Genomic DNA, 26,811 nt, shown 5'->3' with positions numbered 1-26,811 from the left:
ACACGCGCATCAGATGACGAGCGTCAGCCACACGGAGACACCGTTCCACACGCGCATCAGATGACGAGCGTCAGCCACACGGAGACACCGTTCCACACCCGCATCAGATGACGAGCGTCAGCCACACGGAGACACCGTTCCACACCCGCATCAGATGACGAGCGTCAGCCACACGGAGACACCGTTCCACACGCGCATCAGATGACGAGCGTCAGCCACACGGAGACACCGTTCCACACGCGCATCAGATGACGAGCGTCAGCCACACGGAGACACCGTTCCACACGCGCATCAGATGACGAGCGTCAGCCACACGGAGACACCGTTCCACACGCGCATCAGATGACGAGCGTCAGCCACACGGAGACACCGTTCCACACGCGCATCAGATGACGAGCGTCAGCCACACGGAGACACCGTTCCACACGCGCATCAGATGACGAGCGTCAGCCACACGGAGACACCGTTCCACATCCACATCAGATGACGAGCGTCAGCCACACGGAGACACCGTTCCACGTCCACATCAGATGACGAGCGTCAGCCACACGGAGACACCGTTCCACACGCGCATCAGATGACGAGCGTCAGCCACACGGAGACACCGTTCCACATCCACATCAGATGACAAGCGTCAGCCACACGGAGACACTGTTCCACGCATCAGATGACGAGCATCAGCCACACGGAGACACCATTCCACATCCGCATCAGATGATGAGCATCAACCACACGGAGACACCGTTCCACACGCACATCAGATGACGAGCATCAGAAGAAGGAAGACAAGTGTCGGCGGGATGAGGGGGAGGATGAGGAGAAAGGGGAGCCTTTGTTGACAGGAAGATAAAATGGTGCGGCCACTGTGGAAAGGTCTGGCCTCAAAACTTAACCATGAAATTGTCACATGACCTGGCCTCGTAGGTATTTATCCAGAAGAACTGAAAGTAAAGACTCAAACAGCTATTTGTACACCCACATATACAGCAGTCTTATTCACAACAGCCAAGGCTGGAAGTGACCCAAGTGTCCACTGATGGATGGATGGATGGATGGACAGAACGTGGCCCACCCACGATTTTTCAGCCTTAAATAGGAAGGAAATTTGGACATACAGTACAATACTGAATGAACCTTGGGCACACAGTGCTAAGTGAAATAAGTCAGTCACAAAAAGATAATACTTTATGATTCCACTCATAAACTGTACCTAGAATAGTCAAATTCAGAGACAAAGACAATGGTGATTGCCAGAGGCTGTGGAGAGGGAGAATGAATGGGGAGTTAGTGTTTAATGGAGACAGAGTTTCTGTTTGGGAAAATGAAAAACTTCTAGATGTGGATAATGGTAATGGCTATACAAGATTGTGAATGCACTGAGTTACACACCTTAAAATAGTTAAAACAGCCAAGTTTATGTTATGAAATTTTACCATAGTAAATATAAAAGAGAGGAAGAAAGTGGAAGACAGAATTCTTTTGAAGAGGGAAAAGGGGCTGGGCGCAGTGGCTCACGCCTGTAATCCCAGCACTTTGGGAGGCCGAGGCGGGTGGATCACGAGGTCAGGAGTTTGAGACCATCCTGGCCAACAGGATGAAACCCCGTCTCTACTAAAAATACAAAAAAAATTAGCTGGGTGTGGTGGCGCATGCCTGTAATCCCAGCTACTCAGGAGGCTGAGGCAGGAAAATTGCTTGAACCAGGGAGTTGGAGATTGCAGTGAGCCGAGGTCCCACCACTGCACTCCAGCCTGGTGACAGAGACTCCATCTCAAAAAAAAAAAAAAAAAAAAAAAAAAGAGGGAAAAGGAAAGTAGGTCTTTTGTAATTGCTCCCGTGATGCACACTGGGATCTCACAGCCAAATCAGTGCCCAGAACTTCTACACGCTGACAGACCTTCCACACGCTGACAGAACTTCTGGGCCAGACAACACTTTAAGCCCAGTTCTGGGACTAAGATTGCAGGGAGATTCCAGCAGAGCCCCAGAGCCAGGCAGAAGGGGGAGGAGGGCTGCATCTGCCAACAGGACCCACTAGGGCAGTGCCCTTCGTTCTCAGGGGAGCAGCCCCATGCTCTCCGCAGAGGAGCCCACTGCCCGCAGCCAGGGCTGCTCACTGGCACTACTTGCCAGCACCACCTGCCCTTTCCTCTCCTCAGACACCTGGAGCATCATGCAAGCCGTCTGCAGGATGGAGAAGCACTGCCTGCTGGCTTTGACAAAAACTGCCAGGTTGACCTTCTGTTGTGGAAGATGGGAGCTTCTCTTTTAGCACATTTTATACTTAATAACCACCGTGTAAGTTCTATGTTGTTCAGTCAGAACATGAGAAAGGAGGTAGACGTGTCACTCCATTCCGTCAAACAGGGTTAGAAATCCGCCTTCTGCTTTCAGGGCAATTCTACAGTGGACTCGTCACTTCCTGTGAGCCTGCAGCTGAGACACGCCCCACTGTTGCTCTGTGCCCCACCAGAGACCTGTAGTCCAGCCTTGGGACTTGGGACTGGAACCTCCCCTTGGCAGAGCTTTGTCCAAATGCTGGGACCCTGCTCTGCTGCTCCTGACAAGTCCACAGGCCATGCCCGGCACACTCACAGATATGCAGGGCTGGCTGAGGGGCCCACTTACCAGCAGTAAGTCCATAGTGTTGAGCCGGCAGAGCTCCTGGTTGATGCTGGGTGTGTTTGTGTGCAGCAGTGCTGCCATGAGGCGGGCGCCATGCAGACGGGCATTCCCTAGAGGCTCCTCCAGCACACCAATGGTGGTCAGGATCGCTTTCTTCTGCAAACACAGAAGGCACCACCCAGTTAGGCCCTGTGAGCAGTGAGGCCACTGCTGGAGTCTCTGGGCTCATGCCCAGCCTGGGGTAGTGAGGTATGTGGTGGGGGTTCCTCAGGGAGGGCTGTCTGCCAGAAGAAATGAAGGCATCAATGGGGTGAAGAGCCTGCTGCTCCCCTCAGGGCCTCAGAGAGTGCTCCTAGGATGCTCACGGGCACTCCAGTCTGAGCCTGCAGGGCCAGAGAACCATGCCCCTCGGCAGGTGAGATGTCCAAGATGGGGCCAGCGGTACCAGTCTGAGGTCAGAGCCCTTGGCACGATGCCTCACTGAGGATGCCCAATGGGGCTCCCTCTGCGGACACAACCTCAGAACACCAAGTTAACAAGTGTCCCATGAACACACTTTGGGGAAACTGATGGGAATGCCTCCTCGGATGGGCCGCAGGTCTTTTCTGATCCCCCCCACTCAGCATACTGCATCTACCTTCTCTTCACTGAAGGCTCCAGGCTGACAAAACAGAATCTCGGCCCCCACAGAGCTTGCTAGTGGGGCAGGGAGATCTTACCAAGGTGGTGAGTGAGAGGAACTGAGCTGTAGGTCAGGAGGGTGCTATGCAGCAGGGGTTGGGTTGTGTCTGGGGAGGGTGAGACAGGATGGGGAGTTGCCTGGCTGGCAGTCTGAGCCAGAAGGAGCCTTTGTGTGCCTCATGCCCCTCAACATGCGCTGAGCGGGGCAAAGGACCTCCCCTGCCACCCCCTGGTTCCCTCTCAGGAGCTGAGCACCCCTTAGCTAAGTGCCCCCAACTTGGAGGCCAAGCTTATGGTGACCTCAGGGTCATTTGCAGAGGCAGAGATGAACATTTGCAGATCTGGGAGGGGCAGTCCTGAAAATGTGTTTTGGCACCTGCCCGGTGCTTCTCAAGTGGGGGTGTGGGAACAGCCGTCTTAGAACACATTCACTCCACACTCTGCTTCCTATGGGACGAGCTGTGGGTTCTCCTCCCTGCAAGTCAGCCTCCCCTGCGACGCCTCCAAAGGCACTCAGCAGTCGCCACGGCCACTTACCTTGGGTGGGTTGAGCAGGAGCTGGTGGAAGTCCTTCAGCCGAGGCTCGATGCCGTGTAGTACGCTGCTGCTGACAGCGTATGACCTTTCCAGTCCCTGAGAAAAGGAGTCCACCAAGCCCTCTGTCCTGTGGATGAGGAAAGCAGATGGAGACCGGGGACACCAGGGCCCTGTCCAACCTCACCAGCAACTCAGTGCATCCTCTTCTTCCAGAAAGAGCCCTTTTAACTTTCCCAAAAAGAAATCCTAGAGGAGTACAGCTACCCAAGGTCTCTACACGTGATCTGGTGACTGGTACAGGCAGAAGAGAAAGGCACTAAAGACCTTCAGGAAGATGCTTGCTTGTGACATCTGAGAACATGGAGGCAGGGCAAGTGACACAACACAGGACTCACTGGCCCCAGCACCAGCGGGGGGTGCTGCTTTGTACCGCTTTTAAAACCTTCACTGCTATCCCTGTCTCTTTCACTGTTCATGTGTCGATTTTTATTTTTATGTATTTATTTATTTTTTTGAGCCGGAGTCTCGCTCTGTCACCCAGGCTGGAGTGCAATGGTGCAATCTCAGCTCACTGCAACCTCCACCTCCCAGGTTCAAGCGATTCTCCTGCCTCAGCCTCCTTTTTGTATTTTTAGTAGAGACAGGATTTCGCCATCTTGGCCAGGCTGGTCTTGATCACCTGACCTCAGGTGATCCGCCCGCCTTGGCCTCCCAAAGTGCTGGGATTACAAGCGTGAGCCACCGCGCCTATCCCCGTGGTGTTTTCAAGCAAGTCTTCTGAGATATTTATTTAAACATTCTTTCCAGTTGTAAAAGTAATACATAATCATACATTTTTTAAAGTAATATGCAAAATAATTTTAAAAATCAGAGAGCCAGGTGCAGTGGCTCACACCTATAATCCCAGCACTTTGGGAGGGACAGGTGAGAAGATCGCTTGAGCTCAGGACTCTGAGGCCGTGCGCCACTGCACTCCCACTTGGGTGACAGAGCAAGACACTGTCTGAAAATAATAATAATAATAATAATCACAATAATCTAAGAGAAACAACTGGCTTATCTCTGTTTTCCTGATTTTTACACAGTCCCCTCTATCACATGCAGGGTTAAGCTTGGGCCTCAGAAGTGGCTCAGCTTTCCTGGGTTTATGAAGATTAAAATATCAATATTCCAGTTGCCTAACTAGGGACAATGGTAACATTATAACACTACTTCTGGTTAATAAACTAACAAATATGTATTAGGTACTATGAGAGAGAGACAGGGAGAGAGAGAAAGAGAGAGAGTCCTAACAACCTCACTACCAAGGTTAAGTCAATTTCTTATCATTTTCTTACTGTTCCTTTTTCTTTCACTTTAAAAAGCACAGGCTATCAGTGTTGGGGGCTGAATTATGTTCTTCCCAGAACGTGGAAATAAGGGAGCTACGGCCATCTTGGGAGAGTTAGACATCGTCGCAGCCTGTGATGGAATGGAGACGACGGAAACGTCTTGGAGACATCAGGTTCCTGCTGGCATGTGGGGAACCTGAATCCACAGATGGGGTTCAAGGGCCAGGGGGAGGCCAGGAGGGGAAGTGCCCAGAGAACACTGATGTGGCCCTTTCGGGACACACCCTATAGGATCTCTTGGGCACCTGGTGGGCACACTGCACCCCCTTGTGCCAATGCCTCCCTCACAGACTCCACTCAGCCGTCTTTCCATTTGTGCCTCATGGGCATCCTCCTCGGAGTTTCAACTGCTTGAACGGCTCTGGCAGTGCCCAGCCTTCTATGACCTGAGGGAAGGACTAGGCCACACTGTGATCCAGAGAAACAGTTTCAAACACTTCCTGAAATTTCTACCGGGGGTCAGAGAAGGGTCTCCAGCACCTATATCCTCAAACAAACTCAACTTTCACCCGAACTCACTTCTGCTGCTGACTCCTCTGTCTCTGCCCATTCACTGTCGTGCCTCAGCAGCCTCCGACAGCCGCACCTGAGGACAGCGGTGTGGGGTCACAGCAAAGGAGCACCTCCAAGCAAGCTCCACTCTCCTCTGCCACATATTGCCCCATGCTTGTGTCCACACTGGGACCCCCTCACTGCCTCATCCCAGAAGCTGTCTCTGACCAGATGCGGCCTCCCAGGGAAAACGTCCCTGACTGCGAGGCTCCACCCACTAGCCCCATGTGGGTCCCTTCTTGTGAGCCCTGAGGCACAGGGTGCATGTCTACTGCACTCGCCACTCTGCATCACCCTCGCTGTCCACACACTGGCCTCCTGTGCCAGACTGGGAGCAATTAAAGGGGAGGGGCTGTGTCTCAGTTCTCTGTCCCCTCAGACCCGTGTTAGTGCACAGTGGGTGCAGAAATGACACCTGATGAATAAGAAAGGGCAATGGAGGACAGTCGCCTGGGAAAAAAGTGCTCAGCACGATGCTCAGCAGGCAGTGCTGACCCGTGGGTGCACAGGGCATGGGAGACAGAGGTGAATGTCACACCCCCGCCCTGTGAGGGCCAGTCTGCATGGGAGATAAACACATATATATGTAACCGTGCGTCAGAGTGGAAACCCTGCAACACACACACAAACACACACGGGAGCTGTGGAGACTTGTCGGAACAGTCCTTGGGGAAAACCTGCCAACCACACCTGTTCCACACACATCGACAAATGCATCGCCAACTGGTCATGACGAGCAGCTTCAGGCTGGAGAGGGAGCACCAGTGATGATGAGGGTCCAAGGGGACTTGGCCACAGCCATAAAGTCAAGCCTTCAACAAGGGGAATCTATCCATGTTATTACTTGCATAATCAAAAATTAAAAACACAAATGACATAATCCAGACTGCTCATGTGGGCTGCCATATCACTGAAGCATCAAGTTCAGCTCTACACGATTTCTCCTCATGAGAGAGACTCACCCAACCCGCCTGGTTTCCAGCAAGGTGAGTAACACCTGAGTCCCACTGACGAGGCAGCTCTCTGTCCGGTCTCCATCAAACATGTTCTTCAGAAGCTGCTCCACACAGTCCTGCCTGCTGGACACACACAGAGGTCACTGCCTGGCAGAGCAGATACACACACAAAGGATGCAAGGATGCTCCTTCCTCCCCGTGGAGGATCCCAGCAAAACCCTAAACCTGCTCAGGCTCAAGGCCAGGCGCCAGGGTTCTCAGGACACTCCTGCTGCTGCTGGCCCACTCTCTAGACCCACCAGGTGACTCCTCTGGAGACCCCTCCCTCTGGAAACAGGCACCAAGTTAACATGGGCTCTGAACCTGGGGTTAATTCGAATGTGAATCAGAGGAGGTGGCAACATATCCTGGTGCTCGAGCAAGGCTCAGAGATGTCCCCATGACCCAGAAAGGGAGGCCCACCAGCACCACGGCCCACCAGCACTCACGACTCCAGCGCTGTGAGGAGCGGGTCTGGCTCCAGAGCCTCTTGCAGCTGACTGCCCTGGTCTCTGCCCAGCCTAACTATGTCACAGAGAGTCTGAGAAGCATTTGACTGCCTCTGAAAAGACAAGGGAAACACAGAGCCCCTCAGTGTGGAGAAGAAACAGCAGGACCAGCCCTGCTGGGCACACAGGGCACGATCCTGCTGCTTCTCTGGCAGATGCTAGACTTTCGTTGTTGTTCAATACCATCGTGATGTTCAAATACTTTTTTTTTTTTTTTAAAGATGTGGGACTTTTGGCCGGGCACAATGGCTCATTTTGCCATTGTAATCCAAGCACTTTGGGAGGCCAAGGCGGGCGGATCATCAGGTCAGGAGATCAAGACCATCTTGGCTAACACGGTGAAACCCCGTCTCTACTAAAAATACAAAAAATTAGCCGGGTGTGGTGGCGGGCGCCTGTAGTACCAGCTACTCGGGAGGCTGAGGGCACGAGAATGGCTTGAACCTGGGAGATGGAGCTTGCAGTGAGCCAAGATCGCACCACTGCACTCCAGCCTGGGTGACAGAGCGAGACTCTGTCTCAAAAAAAAAAAAATAAATAAAATAAAAAGATGTGGGACTTTCTCTAAACCAGTTTTCTACAAAGATTCCAGACAACAGCTTCATTTCAAAGAAGGCTCTGTCTGCCTTTTCTGTCGTCAAAATGTAGATCTGGTCAGATTTTTCTTTTTTTTAAAGCTGCATTGAACTATCTTCAGGAATTCAAAACAGGGCTAATAATGGTCAGATATGCAATGCAGACACTGGGCTATACCTGTGATCCACGTTTTGAAATATACCGAATATGTGGCCATGTTACTGATACTGTATTTTAAATGTGGTAATAAGTAGCTGCTATTATTCAGAATGAGTCCTGTAAGCTAATGAAAATAGGGAAGTTGCTACCAAGAAAACAGAGGACTCAACTTTTTTAGGGAAACATTAACACGCAATCCCTGATGGGAACGTGCCCCTGCTGACAATGTAGAGGCTGTTCTGTAGGTAAGACAAACGTGATTAAGAAAGAAACAACCCGACTCCCTGCAGCATTGGTTCACATGCTGTGGGAAGACTGAGGGAAAGCAAACACTCACAGGAGTATTTAGGGAGAAAAGAAAGCAGCCAGATTAGCTCTGAGGTCTGCCTTTGGGACCCAGGACAGGCCATCAGCCCACGACACCCACATGCATGGGTGGGCTCCGGTTCTCAGGCAGCGCGGCCTTCTTGCTTCCTACAGATGCCAACGTGGCTTCCCCGTCTGTCTGATCAGCCCTGTGGGCTGACGGAGAACAAAGTAGGGTGGTTGGCCAGGCAGTGGTGAAGGCCTCAGACACGAGTCAGCACCACTGTTTTCCAATCTGCCGAGGACACGTGGTTGTATGTATAAATCGATATGTGTAATGCTAGGAAAAGGCTCACTGGGATATACCCCAAACTCTCAACAGGGATCACCACAGGGAGCCCCATTGTCACCTTAGGTGCTTCCAGGGTGGGTGGCTTCTAGGGGCCCCTAGCAATCCCCTCCTGGAGTTCATGCCCCTATAGCCCCCATCTCTTTTAGTGTGGGCTGGACCCAGCCACCCAGGTCTAAAGAGCCAAATACAGTAAGAGTGAGGGGAAAGCTCAGCTCTACGTTGTGTGCTGCCCTGTGGAGAGGCCCACGTGGTGCAATGCTGAGGGCGGCCTCGGCCCACAGCCCTGAGGAACTGGATGCTGCCAAGCCATCTGTGACCATGAAGCTGGCCTCTACCCCAGTGGAGCTCTGAGATGACTGCACTTTGACTGAGCAGAAGAGCCACTAAACCACATTCAGACGCCTGTCCGCAGAAACTGATACTGCTACAGGTAAAAATACTTGCCATAAGCACCTACGTTTCAGGGTAATTTGCTATTCAGTCACAGACGACTAATACAATTCTATTAGAATTGTTCTTTGGTTTGTTTGTTTGTTGAGACAGAATCTTGCTGTCGCCCAGGCTGGAGCACAGTGGTGTGATCCCGGCTCACTGCAAGCTCCCCTTCCTGGGTTCAAGTGATTCTTGTGCCTCGGCCTCCTGAGTGGCTGGGATTACAGGCACCTAACACCACACTTCGCTAATTTTTAGTAGAGACAGGGTTTCGCCATGTTGGCCAGGCTGGTCTCAAAACTCCTGACCTCAAGTGATCGGCCCGCCTCAGCCTCCCAAAGTGCTGGGATTACAGGCATGAGCCACCGCGCCTGTCCTAGAATTGTTTTTATAATACACATAGATTATTTTTCAGTTAAGAAAAAAAAGCCTGGGCCAGGCATGGTGGCTCACTCCTGTAACCATAGCACTTTAGGAGGCTGAGGTAGGAGGATCACTTGAGGCCAGGTTTTTGAGACCAGCCTGAGCAATGTAGTGAGACCTCATCTCTATTTCAACAACAACAAGAAAACAGCCTAGAGGCTGGGTGTGGTGGCTCACCCGACTGGGTGAGCAGGAGAATTGCTTGAACCCGAGAGGCGGAGGTTGTGGTGAGCTGAGATCGCGCCACTGCACTCCAGCCCGGGCAACAAGAGCGAAACTCCATCTCAAAAAAACAAACAAACAAAAATCCAGCCTAGAAGTCAGTGCTTGATTAAAGAAAGAAAAGTACCTAACCGATCCTCATCTTAGGAAAGGGATGACTTGCCCTCCCTCACCCCCTGGCCCGCAGCAGTGGGTGACCTGGCAGCACAGGCCTGGGCTGATGCACGAAGCTCGGTAAGCAGCACACTCACATCTTCATCCTGGCTTGGATGGATCAACTCCACAAGCCTCTGGATGACCTTCTCTTCATTCAGCCACTGAAAGAGAAAAAGAGGCCTTTCAGTGTCGCTGCTCAAGTCTAAGTAAACAGCAGGAACCTTTCCCCTTTGGTGCAGCACTGCACCCGTTTTCTAGAATATAGGCTCTTTGCCTGACACATCCCAGACCCAGAAAGAACACAAATAACACACGATGACTGAGTTCTGGGAGGTTCTGGGAGTGGCTCAAAAGATGATCAAGGGTGACCACCATCCCTCTGTCCTAATGGTGCATATGTAACCTCTGTCTTCAGGACTTCTCTCTTAAGGACCAGGGTGCAAATGAGCCACATGAGCTATAGCTCAGGAGCCCCGCTGGATGCTGAAGCCAGAGAAGCCTCAGCTGTTCCCTGCAGCACTGGGGCCTTCCCAGGATGAGGAAGAGGAAATCCACCCTGGAGAGGCCACAGGAACACTGTGGGGTAAAGCTCAAGGGCAACGGGGGCCCAGTGTGAGTGTCGGGGTCTGGCAGGCCTGGGCCACACCTGGCTCCCCCAACGCACTGCTGCGCCTTGTGCCTAAATTCCTTATCCAAAAATGGGATGACCTGTCCCCCCATGGCTACTTTGTGAAGTGAATCAAGAAAAGCAGCTAAAAGGCTGCCTGACGTAGAGTTCTGCAGGCTTCCCACTAACGGCTATGACCACAGCTAGTATTGATCCTGTGTCCACTGTGTAAAGGTTGGTGACGGTCAGTCATTCCTGGTGAGAAGCTGCTCCCTGAGGAAGCATTACTAACCTAAGAGTGAGAGTGACCATCTGGATGAGTCCTGATTCCAGGAGCTGGGAAACAGGCAGAGGGCCTTATAGTTTACTCTACTCTATTTTAAACCTCACCACAAACAAAGCTGGCCGAACAGTGAGCAGAAGTTTGTCAGCACGGATTTCCTGGGCTTCTCTGAGGGGGACATCCTCCTCTTTTCGGGAACTGTAGCACCTGTTCTCACTGACTAAACACCATCAGAACAGACGCATCCACACTCCAGGGTAAACAGCGGGGCTCTGCAGGGAACTGCTGTCCACCGGGGCACTCCTGGCAGGCACAGGCCTGGACGCAAGGCCAGCACCTCACTGACCTCCTGCTCTAAGCCACGGGGGTGGGTGCTGGCAGGGGAAAAGGAGGCAGGCAGGGAAAGTCCATTTCAGCCTCTTCACAGAGCAGGAGGCTGGAGACTGTGGGAAGAAGGGACCTCTCTGCTCTGTGCTTCTGAGCGAGTTGAGTCGGGACAGTAGAAAAGGTACAGGCCACAATCCTTGACAAGAACCCCTAACAGCCCCAAGGAGAAGTGCACGCTAGATGGAGAGATGGGGGCCGGGTACCCTGGTGCTCTGAGCTCCTGCACTTAACCAGCTGGCTTCCTGCAGCACCCCTGCCCTCGGGAACTGGGGGTACTCCCGGACTCACGTGCAGGACTTCCTGCCGGAGCCCGGCTGGCTCCACACAGCTGACCAGGCGCAGCAGCAGGTCCATAAGCGCTGAGGTGCCAATGTGCTTCAACACCAGGCTGATGAACTTGTCCTTCTTCTTCAAAAATATAATCACCTGCAATCACACACACCTGAGACGCAGGCAGGGCCGACCCTGACAACCTTGAGACACCTCCTCCAAAAACTCTCATGGGAAAGTTGAACTATTAATTATATTAAGCAGAAATAACGGAAAGACCCAGACAAGATTGTAAGAAAGCCCCCTCAAGCGACAGGCAGAGTCCTACCAGGCAGTGGTGTATGTGAGGGCCTGGGCAAGGGGAGGCCACTGCACAGGGACCCCTGTGGCTCCGCACCGACAGGACACAGCTGTCCCAGGTGGGGGCAGCACAGGCTGCCGTGAGCAGCTGCCATCCAATACCTACTGGTTCGGGTTTTTCCAACAGAAACGAATGGTGTAGACAGAGCTGAGCTGAGCTGATGGCCATCACTGGCAGCCCCAGGCCTAGAACACACACCCAGGGAGCACAGAGTGCACAATATGCCAGCTGCTGACCAAAACCTGTGAGTGGTTGAAGGGGAAAGAAGACTGAGATTTTAGAAAAGAAAAAGAGGCATCCTTTGGCTGGCTGATGACCAGTGCCAACAAGGTGTAGAGGCCACGGGCGGGCACAGCGCCCATCACAGACGCAGTGGGCTGCTCAGACAGCGGATCCAAGGTAACAGTGGAGAGGTGAAGGCTGGGCTCGCTGCAAATTGAGCTCAACTCAGCCTACAGAGATAAGTGTCTGCTATGTCCAGGCTACTGGGCTGGTGGCTGGGGTAGACCCAGCCCTCCACTGGAAACAATGGGAACACAAAGAAGGCCCACCTGGCTGCAGGGCCTCAGCCTCACTCCCCAGTGCTGTGATGAGGAGGGAGAGTAGGAAAAGGAGTGGTGGGAAAAGAGAAGGAGAAGAAGGAAGAGGAGGGGGAGGAGGGGGTAGGGGAGGAGGAGAGGAGGATGGCTCTTCGAAAAGGATGATTAAACTTCTAGAAAGACGAAGGACAAAACAGAAGGTACAAATAACAATATTAAGAATGAAACAAGGGACATCGCTAAAGATCCTACAGAAATAAAAACTATTATGAGAGGTTTGTAGTTTTTTTTTTTTTTTTTTTGAGACAAGGTCTCACTCTGTCCCCCAGGCTGGAGTGCAGTAGTGCGATCACAACTCACTGCAGCCTCCACCTTCTGAGCTCAAGTGATTCTCCCACCTCAGCCTCCCAAAATGCTGTAATAATAAGCAGGAGCCACCACACCTGGTATATTACGAGAATTTAATAGAAACAATTTTATGCCAGTTTTTGTAAATTTAGAAAAGAAATTTCCTTGTAAAAAGTACTTATCTGGCCAGGTGCGGTGGCTCACGCCTGTAATCCCAGCACTTTGGGAGGCCGGGGCGGGTGGATCACCTGAGGTCAGGAGTTCGAGACCAGCCTCAACATGGAGAAAACCCCGTCTCTACTAAAAATACAAAATTAGCCAGGCGTGGTGGTGCATGCCTGCAATCCCAGCTACTCGGGAGGCTGAGGCAGGAGAATTGCTTGAACCTGGGAGGCGGAGGTTGCGGTGAGCCAAGATCGCACCATTACACTCCAGCCTGGGCAACAAGAGCAAAACTCCGTCTCAAAAAAAAAAAAAAAAAAAAAAAAGTACTTATCTAGGCCAGGCACGGTGGCTCACGCCTGTAATCCCAATACTTTGGGAGGCTGAGGCGGGTGGATCACCTGAGGTTAGGAGATCAAGACCATCCTGGCTAACATGGTGAAACACCGTCTCTACTAAAAATACAAAAAAAATTAGCCAGGCATGGTGGTGGGCCCGTGTAATCCCAGCTACTCGGGAGGCTGAGGCAGGAGAATACCATGAACCCGGGAGGCGGAGCTTGCAGTGAGCCGAGATCACGCCACTGCACTCCAGCCTGGGTGACAGAGCAAGACTCCGTCTTAAAAAAAAAAAAAAAAAAAAAAGACTTATCTAAACTGACAAGAAACAAAAATCAGAATAGTTCCAGAACATACTAAAACCCCACAAACTCTATAATTAATAGGCTCTCTCTACAGAGAAGGTTTAATGGCCTAATAAATTCTTCCAAACATTTAAGAAAAAATAACCCCAGGCTGGGCGTGGTGGCTCATGCCTGTAATCCTGGCACTTGAGGGAGGTCAAGGCAGGCGGATCACTTGATCTCAGGAGTTCAAGACCAGCCTGGCCAACATGGTCTCTACTAAAAATATAAAAATTAGCAAGACGTGGTGGTGGGTGCCTGTAATCCCAGCTACTTGGGAGGCTGAGGCGAGAATTGCTTGAACCCAGGAGGCAGAGGTTGCAGTGAGCCGAGATCGCACCACTGCACTCCAGCCTGGAGGATAGAGTGAGATTCTATCTCCAAAAAAAGAAAAAAGAACCTCTATTTTTTTTGAGCCCGTAATGATCGACGGATCATATTCACACATTCACATCAATATTCTAGTTGTGATATTCTACTAGTATTTTAGAAAATGTCACCATTGGAGGAAACATGTCAAAGCATACAAGGATTTTTGTTTGTTTTTTTGAGACAGAGTCTCGCTCTGTCGCCCAGGCTGGAGTGCAGTGGCGCGATCTCAGCTCACTGCAAGCTCCGCCTCCTGGGTTCATGCCATTCTCCTGCCTCAGCCTCCTGAGTAGCTGGGACTACAGGCACCCACCACCACGTCCAGCCAATTTTTTGTATTTTTAGTAGAGACGGGGTTTCACCGTGTTAGCCAGGATGGTCTCGATCTCCTGACCTTGTGATCTGCCCACCTCGGCCTCCCAAAGTGCTGGGATTACAGGCGTGAGCCACTGTGCCAGGCCTTGTTTTTGTTTGAGACAAAGTCTCCCCTTTGTCGCCCAGGCTGGAGTGCAGAGTCACAATCTCGGCTCACTGCAACCTCCACCCTTGGGTTCAAGTGATTCTCCTGTCAGCCTCCTGAGTAGCTGTGATTACGGGTGCCTGCCACCACGCCCAGCTAATTTTTGTATTTTTAGTAGAGACAGGGTTTCACCATGTTGGGCCAGGCTGGTCTCAAACTCCTGACCTCAGGTAATCCGCTTGCCTTGGCCTCCCAAAATGCTGGGATTACAGGTGTGAGCCACCATGCCTGACCTTTTTTTTCTTTTTTTTGGGAGACAGAGTCTCGCTCTGTTACCTAGGCTGGAGTGCAGTGGCCCGATCTCAGCTCATTGCAACCTCCACCTTCAGGTTCAAGTGATTCTCCTGTCTCAGCCCCACCAAGTAGCTGGGATTACAGGCGTGTGCCACTACACCCAGCTAATTTTTATATTTTTAGTAGAGACGGGGTTTCGGCATGTTGGCCAGGCTGCTCTCAAACTCATGGGCTCAAGCGATCCACTCACCTCAGCTTCCCAGAGTGTTGGGTGGAGTGAGCCACTGCTCCCGGCCAAGGATTTTCTTCATATTATTTCATACAACCTCTTGTAAATACAGTAATCTCAATCAAAATTTCAATTAAAAAGATACCATTTAAAGGCCGGGTGTGGGGGCTCACGCCTGTAATCCCAGCACTTTGGGAGGCCAAGGCAGGTGGATCACCTGAGGTCAGGAGTTTAAGACCACCTGGCCAACATGGTGAAACCCCATCTCTACTAAAAATACAAAAATTAGCCGGTCATGGGGGCAGGCACCTGTAATCCCGGCTACTCGGGAGGCAGGAGAATCACATGAACCCGGGGTGGAGGTTGCAGTCAGCTGAGATTGTGCCCCTGCACTCCAGCCTAGGAGACAAAAGGGAGACTTTGTCTCAAACGAAAACAAAAACAAAATCCTTGTATGCTTTGACATGTTTCCTCCAATGGTGACATTTTCTAAAACACCAGTATAATATCACAACTAGAATATTGATGTATGTGAATATGATACCTTGATCATTATGGGCTTGAAAAAAATAGAGGTTCTTTTTTCTTTTTTTGGAGACAGAATCTCACTCTATCCCCCGGGCGGGAGGCTGAGGCACGAGAATCCACGAGATCGCTTGAACCCAGGAGGTGGAGGTTGCAGTGAGCCCAGATTGCGCCATTGCACTCCAGCCTGGATGACAGAGCAAGACTCCGTCTCAAAAAAAAAAAAAAAAAAGACACCACTTAGAATAATACAAAGATATCAAATACCTAAGAATAAATCTAGTGAAAGATGCTCAAGACTGCCATACAGAGAAGTGCAGTGTATTTCTGAGAAATCATAGTAGCCTGAGCTACCAGCTGTGCTGCTGTGGCGTGAAAGGAGCCCCGGGCAGCGTGCACAGAAACGGAAGTGGCTGTGCTACAGTAAGACCTCACTCACACAATCAGTGATGGCTGCTTTTGGCCTGTGGACCACAGTTTGCCAGACCCAACGACAGCCAATGCAAACCTCATCAAAATTTCAGTAGGTTTATTTTTGGGGGGCAGGGTATGGAGAGGGAGAATGTAGAAAGTGACAAACTCATTCTAAAATCTGCTTATTCTAAAACAATAAAAAAAAGAAAGTAAAAATTAAAAAATAGAAAAGAAAAAAATAAAAACAAAAAACAAAATAGGTGTGCAGTGGCTCACACCTGTAATCCCAGCACTTTGGGAAGCTGAAGCAGGCGGATCACCTGAGGTCAGGAGTTTGGGACCAGCCTGGCCAACATGGTGAAACTCTGTCTCTACTAAAAAATATAAAAATTACCCCAGTGTGGTGGCGGGCACCTGTAATCCCAGCTACTTGGGAGACTGAGGCAGGAGAATTGCTTGAATCCCGTAGGCAGAGGCTGCAATGAGCCGAGGTCACGCCACCGCACTCCAGCCTTGGCAACAAAGCAAAACTCCGTCTCAAAAATCATCATCATCATCATCATCATCATCGGCCGGGCTCAGGGGCTCACACCTGTAATCCCAACACTTTGGGAGGCCAAGGTGGGCGGATCACGAGGTCAAGAGATTGAAACCATCCTGGCCAACATGGTGAAACCCTGTCTCTACTAAAAATACAAAAATTAGTTGGGCATAGGGGTGCACGCCTGCAGACCTGGCTACTGGGCAGGCTGAGGCAGAAGAATCGCTGGAACCCGGGAGGCAGAGGTTGTGGTGAGCTGAGATTGCCACCACTGCACTTCAGCCTGGCAACAGAGCAAGACTCTGCCTCAAAAAAATAATAATCATCATCATCATCATCAAAAGGCAAAGAATCATAAAAACAATCTTGAAGAAAAACAAATAAAGAGATACAGAAGAAATGTGATTAGCCATGCACAGATGATGTGGAATCTGAGTGACGGAGACATGGGGGTTCATGAAATATTTTCTCTAATTTGTAGACATTTGAAAGAATTCATAATGAAGGGCGGGGAAAATGCGGACGGTCATTTCACCGAAGCCCCACCTTTAGGCTACTCCCACAGTTTCAGGAAACACAGGACGAAGGCTCAAAGCATCCCTGCCTCACAGCTGGCCCTGAGAACAAGCCAGCTGCTGGGTGATGGAAAGTTTCGCTCTTGTTGCCCAGGCTAGAGTGCAATGGCGCAATCTCAGCTCACTGCAACCTCTGCCTCCTGGGTTCAAGCGACTCTCCTGCCTCAGCCTCCTGAGTAGCTGGGATTACAGGCATGTGCCACCACGCCCGACTAATTTTGTATTTTTAGTAGAGATGGGGTTTCTCCACGTTGGTCAGGCTGGTCTCGAACTCCTGACCTCAGGTGATCCACTCGCCTCGGCCTCCCAAAGTGCTGGGATTACAGGTGTGAGCCACCGCGCCCAGCCAACAGAAGAAATTTTTAACAGTTCAGCTCATATTACTTTAATGCCTTCAGTACTGGGTAAGAGAATGGAAGAAAAATATTATATGAAGCAGTAAAATTATAAAGAAAATATCTGAAAGTGGCAGGGGAATAAGATCAGGTCATGGCAAATGATAAGATACATGCATCTAGTCACTGGGCTGCCAGGGCCAGGCAGTAAAGGGTTTACAACTTCTACTGCCACCTCACAGCCACGACAACCCCCCAGCCCACACCACAGCTCCCCGCTGCCTCCATTCCCACTCCCATTCAGAAGGAGCTGAGGTGAGGCAGTCCCCTGGCGGCCCTTGCAGCTCTCAGATTTACGGCGCAAGGGAAGACGGCATTCCACTGAACACTCACACGCATGCTGAATGTTGTCAAGGGAGCCGCAGCCTTCGTGGGGCCGCGCTTTCTCAGAGCTCAAAGCAGATATAAGATGCTGGTTTGTGCCCTGACTGAATGTTTGATGGTATGAAACAATTACGGTTAATATTTTTGGAGTGTGATCATGAAATTCTGATTATATTTAAAAGAAAGACGTCTTTATTTTAGAGATACATAGCTGGGCATCGTGGCTCACACCTGTAGTCCCAGGTCTCTGGGAGGCCTGGGCAGGCAGATCACTTGAGCCCAAGAGTTTGAAACCAGCCTGGGTAACATGGGGAAACCCCATCTCTACAAAAAATATTTAAAAAACTAGCCAGGTGTGGTGGTACGTGCCTGTAGTCCCAGCTACTCAGGAGGCCGAGGTGGGAGGATCACCTGAGCTTGACCAGGTTGAGACTGCAGTGGGCTGTGATGGAGCCAGTGGACTCCAGCCTGGGCATAGTGAGACCCTGTCTCAAAAATAAATAAATGTACATACACACTGAAATATTTACATAAGAAATAATCTGGTGTCTGGAATTTGTTTTAAAATACTCCTGTCGGGGATGGGCGGGTGGGGCATGACACAGGAAAGAAGACTGGCCAAGACGGACCGTGGGGTGCAGGCACAGGGGCCACCACGCCTCTCTACCTGTGTGTCCACAGCCTGGAGGGGCAGAAGCCAGGGTCAGGTCACATGTAAGGCAGGAGCAAGGATGGACTCCAGGAAGACCCCGCTATAGCTGGCTGAGATGAATTCACTAACTGCTTTTGCAGAAGTCTAATGCTAGAAATTACCTTTGTTTTGAAAGAATAAATGCTCTGGACAGACAGACATGCCACCCATACAGATGAAGCTGCAGACCTGAGAAGGTGGATGTCCAAGGTCCTGCCATGATGCCCCAGGACCTCACACCTCCACCTGGTCAGTGACAGCACAAGATGGCCTACTTTGGGGCCCTGTGCAGCTCCCAGGGATGGTGAGAAGTGCTGCTTATTCCAGAGCCAGCTATAAGAAACACTCCTTCTTTTTTTTTTTGAGACAGAGTCTCACTCTGTTGCCCAGTCTGGAGTGCAATGGTACGATCTCAGCTCACTGCAACCTCTGCCTCCCAGGTTCAAGCGATTCTCCTGCCTCAGCTTCCCAAGTAGCTGGGATTACAGGTGCGCACCATCATGCTTGGCTAATTTTTGTATTTTTAGTAGAGACAGGGTTTTGTCATGTTGGCCAGGCTGGTCTTGAACTCCTGACCTCAAGTGATCTGCCCAGCTCGGCCTCCCAAAGTGCTGGGATTACAGGCATGAGCCACCGCACCCAGCCAGAAACACTCTTTCAAATTCCAGCTCCCAGACTGGCAAAACCCACACACTGCTCCACATGTGTTGCGCAGAAGAGTCACAAATGCTGTTCCCACAGCCTGAGGATGAGTTGCACAGCCAGGCCCACAGCAGGACACGTCAGCATCCACCATGATGGTGCCCCAAATCACAGGGGCTTTGCACGTGATTTACCTGTTCGGTTTTTCTTGCAATGAGATTGCCAATGGTCTTGCTGAAAAAACTGGCGAGCAGAGGATTGAGGGGTGGCTCATGGTCCAGGAAGTCATACAGGAGGCTCAGCAGGCTCTCATCCCCACCGAGGCGGTCGCTGATCTGCGGCACATCACAAGTCAGAAGCTCACAGGCTGTGTTTGGATATCTAAAAGGGCACAGTCCAAGCACTGGAGGTGAAATTAGACTTCTCCAACTCTTAGGAAGCTGCTTACATAGTCTGCTTCTTAGGAAGCAGACCAACGTGGTAAAACAAACACTACAGACCTCAGAACAGAATAAAAACGTGACTACCTGTGACCAGCTGGTATTTCTGACTACTAGAAGTTCAGTTTTTTAACATACCTTCTATGCTCCTTATGCCCTATACGCTGATATCCGACATTTTCTGACCCTACTCCCATTCTTCAAATAACCTTTCTCAGTCTTCTGGCTTTTCCTCTCTCCAGGCCTTTACGCTCGCCTGCCAAGCCTCTCACCTCTCTCCAGGCCTTCGCACTCGCCTGCCAGGTCTCTCACCTCCAGCCTAACCACACTGTTTCCATGAGGCCACATCTGTGGCCATTTCCATCTTCCCCTCCACTGAGCCTCTCCTCTCCTTCTAAGCCATGCCCCTTTCATCAACAAACATAGACCACTCCATCCCTAGACGGGGGAAACACCCATCAGCCACTCAGGAAGCATGTGAGGGATGAGGCACTACGCAAGAACGTTATGACTAAGAAATACCAACACCTGTGAATAACGTACTTTGCACCCTCTTTTGCACCTGATAGACACAGGTGGGTCATGGCCATCACCCCAGGACAGGCCACAGCCCAGGATGCAGCCCTCAACAGCAGCCCCCATAGCAAGGCCTGGTGCGCGACCCTGCCTCTGGGAATGCTGGGGAGGAGCACAGGGCCCACCCAGTGGGAGCGTCCTGTACGAATGGCTGTCTCAGAACAGGTCTGTCCTGACACCAGCAACTGACCTGTCCTCTCTGTGTCTGGGTTTTCTCATCTGAACGTGCAGGTAAGGACGGACACGGTGGCTCACACCTATAATCCCAGTACTTTGGGAGGCCGAGGCAGGTGGATCACTCTTGAGCTCAGGAGTGGGAGACTAGCCTGGGCAACATGGTGAAACTCCGTCTCTCCAAAAAAAAAAAAAAGAAGAAAGAAAGAAAAATTAGCCAGGTGAGGTGGCACGTGCCTGCCTGTGGTCCCAGCTACGTGGGAGGCTGAGGTGGCAGGATGGCTTCAGCCCGGGAGGCAGAGGTTGCCGTGAGACAAGATCACACCACTGCACTCCAGCCTGGGTGGCAGAGTAAGACCCTGACTTAAAAAAAAAATATGCCGGGTGCGGTGGCTCACACCTGTAATCCCAGCACTTTGAGAGGCCGAGGCAGGTGGATCACCTGAGGTCAGGAGATTGACACCATTCTGGCCAACATGGTGAAACCCCGTCTCTACTAAAAATACAAAAATTAGCCAGGTGTGGTGGTGGGCGCCTGTAATCCCAGCTACTCGGGAGGCTGAGGCAGGAGAATCACTTGAACCTGGGAGGCAGAGGTCGTAGTGAGATGAGATCAAGCCACTGCACTGCAGTCTGGATGACAGAGCGAGACTCTGTTTCCAAAAAAAAAAAAAAAAATAGAACATGCAGGTGACAGTGCCTGCCCATGCCTGTCACACAGCAAATGTGTGCTCAAGGTCAGCTGCTATGACCTTCCTTCTCTTGCCAACATGTAGCCACCGCCAGGTGCAGAGGCAGCCTTAGCACTGGACCTAAGCCAAGGTAGTCAATGTGGCTGGCTGGAGGGGCCAGGGTTTGAGAGACTATGTAGGAAACAGCTGGCCAGGCCTGGCAGCCGACCGAGTGTGGAAGGGGAAGAAACGCAGTGATCTCGGCTGGCTGCGGGGTGGGTGTTCCTCATCAGCCCAGACAAGAAAGTGCCACTTTTAGAGCTCTGAGGAACAGCGCCTGTTAAGGGGAGGTGGAGTGTAGAGGGTCAAAGATTAAGGGCAGGTGGAGTGCAGAGGGTCAAAGAGTGGCCCAACAGGCTTGGGTTTGGGAGAGAGGACCTGGCTGGGGCCCGATGGAGTAGAGTCAGGGCACAGGGGCACTGCAGGCTGGATGTGTGGGCAGAGAGGGGGCCTGAGAGCTGGCACAGGGGGCTGGGGCAGGCCCAAGTTCATCCCCTCACTAGCCAACCTCACTAGCCGAACTTTCTGGCCTTTAGTGTCCTTGTCTGTTAATTGGGGCAGGCAGTACCCACCTTGTGGGATGTCAGAGGGGCTGGCCAACAAGTGGACAACACATGGTCCCTCAGGGCAGGAGGACCAGAGAGCAGGAGAGGAGGGCCAGGTTGGCAGCCTCAAAGGCCACAGCGAGGCCCCAGGTCTATCACATCTCTAACACTAAGACCGGTGAGCTGGGCAAGGGGAGGAAGTCACATCCCATGGGGTGAGAAGGAAGATCAAAGGTAAGGAAGCAGAAAAACATCCAAATCATTCCTTGAAGAAGTGTCTCAATACCACAGAGAACAAACTGCTTTTTTTTTTTTGAGACAGAGTCTTGCTCTGTTGCCCAGGCTGGAGTGCAGTGGTGCTATCTCAGCTCACTGCAACCTCCACCTCCCGGGTTCACGTCCTGTCTCAGCCTCCTGTGTAGCTGGGATTACAGGCATGCACCACCATGCTCAGCTAACTTTTGTATTTTTGGTAGAGACGGGGTTTCACCATGTTGGCCAGGCTGGTCTCGAACTCCTGACTTCAAGTGATCTGCCTGCCTCGGCCTCCCAAAGTCTTGGGATTATAGGCATGAGCCACCGTGCCCAGCTCCAAACTCATCTTGTCTACACACGGACAAACGTGTGCACACATGGCACAAACCAAGCTAGAAGACGCTGATTCTCTAGATGGAGGGACTAAGATTTTCTCCTTTTTTCCTTTATCAACATTTTACAATTATTCTTCAAATAACAGGTGCTGCTCTAGTAGTTTTAAAAACGTATACAAGGTATAGAAATTCCAGTCAAACACAGCAGATGGAGCACACAGGCTTGTTGATATTCCCTCTCAAACTCCATCTCAAATAATACAAAGAATTAAAAAGACAAGAAAGGAGAGGCAGAAACGATGAACCAGCCTGGAGGACTGAAGCAGCTGGCCACGTGAAGACTGACTTGGCACAGGGAAGGCTGAGTTTCAGGAGCCCACAGAAGGGGCACCAACTAGAGATGAGAATTCAGGCCACAGAACTCCAGAGAGGCCTGGACACTGATTCGGCGTCCAGTAAGGGCAGGGTGGGCTGAAAACTTACAGGCCAGGGCAGTGGGACATGTCCCTCCCTTATGGCTCCTGGGGCCAGGGACACCAGGCACAGCCACAGGGTGACCAGACACCATCCAGAAATAGGGGACTTGGTGAAAAAACAACAACAAAAACTAGGGTGCCCCCAGCCCTCTTCCCAACTCAGCTCCTGATACTGACAGGTCCATTCACCACAGGGGAGAGCTAGAAGGATTCTTTTCTGGGAAAAATAATGGGACAAAGAGAAAAGTCAACTAGTGGCCTCTAAGCTTGTGGTGAGTAAGCCCCATGGAGATCCCAAACTCTGTGCAGGATTCAGGGCCCCACTCATGAAAGAAGCATGGTGCTGACCAAGCAGAAAACAAGGCAGGCAGAGGAAAGCAAGTGTAGAGAACAGAAGGAAACTCTTTTAAACTACAATGTTCTCAAAGATGACACATTAAGACTGTGTATCCATGAATAAGAACTGGAAGCTTTTATTAAAATATATGAGAATAAGAAACAGCTCTTAGAAATTAAAAATATGGGCCGGGCGCGGTGGCTCACGCCTGTAACCCCAGCACTTTGGGAGAACAAGGCGGGTGGATCACTAGGTCAGGAGATCAAGACCATCCTGGCTAACACGGTGAAACCCTGTCTCTACTAAAAAATACAAAAAAATTAGCCGGGCGTGGTGGCGGGCGCCTGTACTCAAGAGGCTGAGGCAGGAGAATGGCGTGAACCCAGGAGGTGGAGCGTACAGTGAGCCAAGATTGTGCCACTGCATTCCAGCCTGGGCGACAGAGTGAGACTCCGTCTCAAAAAAAAAAAAAAAAGAAAAAAGAAAAAGGGAGGCTGAGGCGGGAGAATGGTGTGAACCCAGGAGGCAGAGCTTGCAGTGAGCCGAGACTGCATCACTGCACTCCAGCCTGGGTGACAGAGCGAGACAGACTCTGTCTCAGAAAAAAAAAAAAATTGGCCTGCCGCGGTGGCTCACGCCTGTAATCCCAGCACTTTGGGAGGCCGAGGCGGGTGGATCACGAGGTCAGGAGATCGAGACCATCCTGGCTAACACAGTGAAACCCCATCTCTACTAAAAAATACAAAAAACTAGCCGGGCATGGTGGTGGGCGCCTGTAGTTCCAGCTACACGGGAGGCTGAGGCAGGAGAATGGCATGAACCCGGGAGGCGAAGGTTGCAGTGAGCCGAGATCGCGCCACTTCACTCCAGCCTGGGCGACAGAGCCAGACTCTATCTCAAAAAAAAATAAAATTTTTAAATATGACAGATGTTAAGCATGGTGGCGCCTGTGGTTCCAACTGCTTGGGAGGCTGAGATGGGAGGATCACTTGAGCCCGGGAGTTTGAGTCCAGACTGGGCAACATAGCAAGACCTCACGTCTAAAAAACAAACAAAAAATAATGGTAGAACTTTGAAAAGTCAATAAAAGGATGAGAACTTAAAAGATGAAGAAGTCTCTCAGATGTAGGCCAAAAAGGCAAAGTACAAAACATTAAAAGCAAAAATAAAGAAAGCATTAATTTGAGTGATCTAACACCTCATTAGAAGTCCCAGAAAGAGAAAAGAGGGAAAATATCAAAGAAACAATATGAGAAATTTCCCTCAGCTAATGTCATAAATGTACAGACTAAAAGGGTTCAGGGAGCCCAGCACAACAAATGAAAGAAATGGATATCCACTGTTGACCTCAGTGTGAATATGCAAATACTGTTTACTGCTGAGCTGATTTGTCTACTTGGGATATCTTTGCTTACTTATACAACTTTTCCCTTAGAGTCAGTATTTTTTCTCATTGCTCTGTTTGCTTGATTTTGTACTTACCTATTACTAAATTCGCCCAAGCTCTGACTATGAAACTCTCTTGGCTCAATGTGCTGTTCGGGGATCCCCTGTCCTGACCCATAGGATAATTCCACATTACTGGGAAATTCAGGAACAATAGGGCTTAGAAAAGAACCTAAATGCCCTCAGAGAGGAGAGAAAACAGGTGATACACGTGAGCCAGGAGCTTGCTACATCAGACTCGTTAGACTAGAGGACAACACGGAGGCTCCCAAAGCCTAGGGGGTAATGCCCAGTCTGAACTTCTAATCAGAGGGTCTCAAACACGCAGGCCCGATGCCCTAAACATCACCACCCACGAACTCCGTCTCAGGAAGCTGTTTTAACAGAGTATAATTTACCATGGGAAGTCAACCAAAGAAGAGGAAGAAGCCATCACAGGAGATGGACAGTGGATGTGGAGGGGATGGACAGTGGCCCAGGAAATGTTATGGCGAAGTTCCCTTCCTCCCAGTGTTTCCCTTGGTGGAAACGCCGTCTTTCTTTCAGTTCTGCCCTGAGTGCAGCAAGTCTCTCTGGGGCAGGGGGTGCTTCCTGGGGGCCCGCTGTGACCCACTGCTGCTTCCCACTGGGTGAGCAGTTCTAATTCTGCAATCAGGAATGAGGAAGCCCACAGCTCAGAGTTATAAATGACACTGCTTTATGAGTAATGAAAGTGACAGCTTGGTGTCTCTTACTGGCTCTTCTGTCTTATTTCTCAAATAATCCAGATCTTGGCAAGCAAACTAGACAAGAGTTCACGAAAACACCAGGAGTATCCACAGGCTTTAGGGCTGACCATGTGACTGCTGCTGCCTCCGGCCCTGGGGTGGTGCCCTCTGCTGTGGCCTGGGCAGGCAGCGCTCTGACTCCGGAAGGTGACCAGCCGTCTTACAGCCACAGTGGCTTTTCAGCCAAGGGCTGCTCCGCAGAGGCAGGGCTAGCTGCATGTGAGGCCTTAGGAAGAGGCAGCGTGTGGGCCTCACCTCCCTGGAGCAGCCCCTGGCTTTAATTAAGCAGGGTCAGTGGCTGCTACCTGATCCCAATCCACCCAAACCAAGTGCAGCTTCTCTTGAGCACAGACAGCTCAGGCAAATTCTCCACTTTCAAGAAGAGTCCTCCCATAATTGAGCCTGTGGTCATGGAGGTGTTCTGCCAGGTCCGTAGGAGAACCCTGACCTCCAAGGCTAACAGGTTGCGGGAGGAGGTGTTTAACCTGGCAGTGCCACCTAGGCAAGGATAGCAGAGTCTCGAAGCACAGGCGCTGCTCCGTATAAATGAAGCCTTCTTGGAATGTCGCCACATCCATTTGTTTACTATTTTCTGTAGCTGCTTTCATGCTACAACTTCAGAGTTGAGCCGTTGCCACAGAGACCTTACAACCCGCAAAGCCTAAAGTATTTACTCTCTGACTTTTCACAGATACAGTCTGCCAACTCCTGGTCTACATATATATTTATATCTTCTCCATTTTTTTTTATTTTAAAGAGATGACAGTCTTGCTGCGTCACGCAGGCTGGAGTGCACTTACTCTTCTCAGGCGTGATCATAGCACACTATAGCCCCAAACTCCTGGACTCAAGAGGTCCTCCCACCTCAGCCTCCCAAGTAGCTGGGACTACAGGCATGTGTCACCATGCCTGGATCTTCCCCATCACTGAAAAATAATCTTGACCCTTCTTCTTCCTTTAGCTACCATTCACTCCATCCATCCGTCCGTCCATCCTATTCTATTTCTCTCTTTTTTTTTTGAGATGGAGTCTTGCTCTGTAGCCCAGGCTGGAGTACAGTGGCGCAATCTCGGCTCACTGCAAGCTCCGCCTCCCGGGTTCACGCCATTCTCCTGCCTCAGCCTCCCCAGCAGCTGGGACTACAGGTGCCGGCCACCACGCCTGGCTAATTTTTTGTATTTTTAGTACAGACGTGGTTTCACCGTGTTAGCCAGGATGGTCTCCATCTTCTGACCTCATGATCCGCCTGCCTCGGCCTCCCAAAGTGCTAGGATTACAGGCGTGAGCCCCCACGCCCGGCCCCTATTCTATTTCTCAAAAAAAGTGTTTTTTGTTTTACTTTATTTACAAGGCTAGTCATGTGACGCAGACAGACTGGAAAAGGAAGAAAGAAATCTTAACTGGTTGTGACCAATTAGGTGTAAACACTGCTACACTTCGACTAGCCTCAAAAAAAGTGTCTTCTGTAATCCTAGCACTATCCTAGCACTTTGGGAGGCTGAGGCAGGCAGATTGCCTGAGCTCAAGAGTTCAAGACCAGCCTGGCCAACATGGTAACCCCGTCTCTTCTAAAAATACAAAAAATTAGCCAGGCACGCTGGTGTGCGCCTGTAGTCCCAGCTACTAAGGAGGCTGAGGTAGGAGAACTGCTTGAACCCAGGAGGTGGAGGTTGCAGTGAGCCAAGATCGTACCACTGCACTCCAGCCTGGTTGAC

At 50.9% G+C, this 26,811-nt stretch overlaps 1 protein-coding gene across 48 annotated transcripts in view; it reads right to left on the bottom strand.

Moving 5' to 3' along the window:
- Positions 1-26,811, bottom strand: part of PPP6R2 (protein phosphatase 6 regulatory subunit 2) — a 95,495-nt gene that overhangs the window by 18,159 nt on the left and 50,525 nt on the right. For 18 of the 48 annotated variants that reach the window (XR_010125841.1, XR_010125842.1, XM_063662700.1 and 15 more), the window contains 7 exons: positions 19,209-19,395; positions 11,482-11,619; positions 10,012-10,077; positions 7,231-7,343; positions 6,749-6,865; positions 3,844-3,970; positions 2,629-2,781 (listed from right to left, as the gene is read on the bottom strand). Coding sequence is in view for 46 of the 48 variants with exons in the window: in XM_063662700.1 (XP_063518770.1) it covers positions 2,629-2,781; positions 3,844-3,970; positions 6,749-6,865; positions 7,231-7,343; positions 10,012-10,077; positions 11,482-11,619; positions 19,209-19,395 (901 nt within the window). In the remaining 2 variants the exon portion in view is untranslated. Of the gene's footprint in view, positions 1-2,628; positions 2,782-3,843; positions 3,971-6,748; positions 6,866-7,230; positions 7,344-10,011; positions 10,078-11,481; positions 11,620-19,208; positions 19,418-26,811 lie in introns of all 48 variants that reach the window. The other 30 variants (XM_054470502.2, XM_054470506.2, XM_054470493.2 and 27 more) reach the window with 5 other exon arrangements.

This window comes from Pongo pygmaeus, chromosome 23 (genome assembly GCF_028885625.2).
Source record: "Pongo pygmaeus isolate AG05252 chromosome 23, NHGRI_mPonPyg2-v2.0_pri, whole genome shotgun sequence".
Lineage (NCBI taxonomy): Eukaryota > Metazoa > Chordata > Mammalia > Primates > Hominidae > Pongo > Pongo pygmaeus.
The sequence above is the reverse complement of the archived record's forward strand: the minus strand, read 5'-3'. Positions and strand labels throughout refer to the sequence as shown.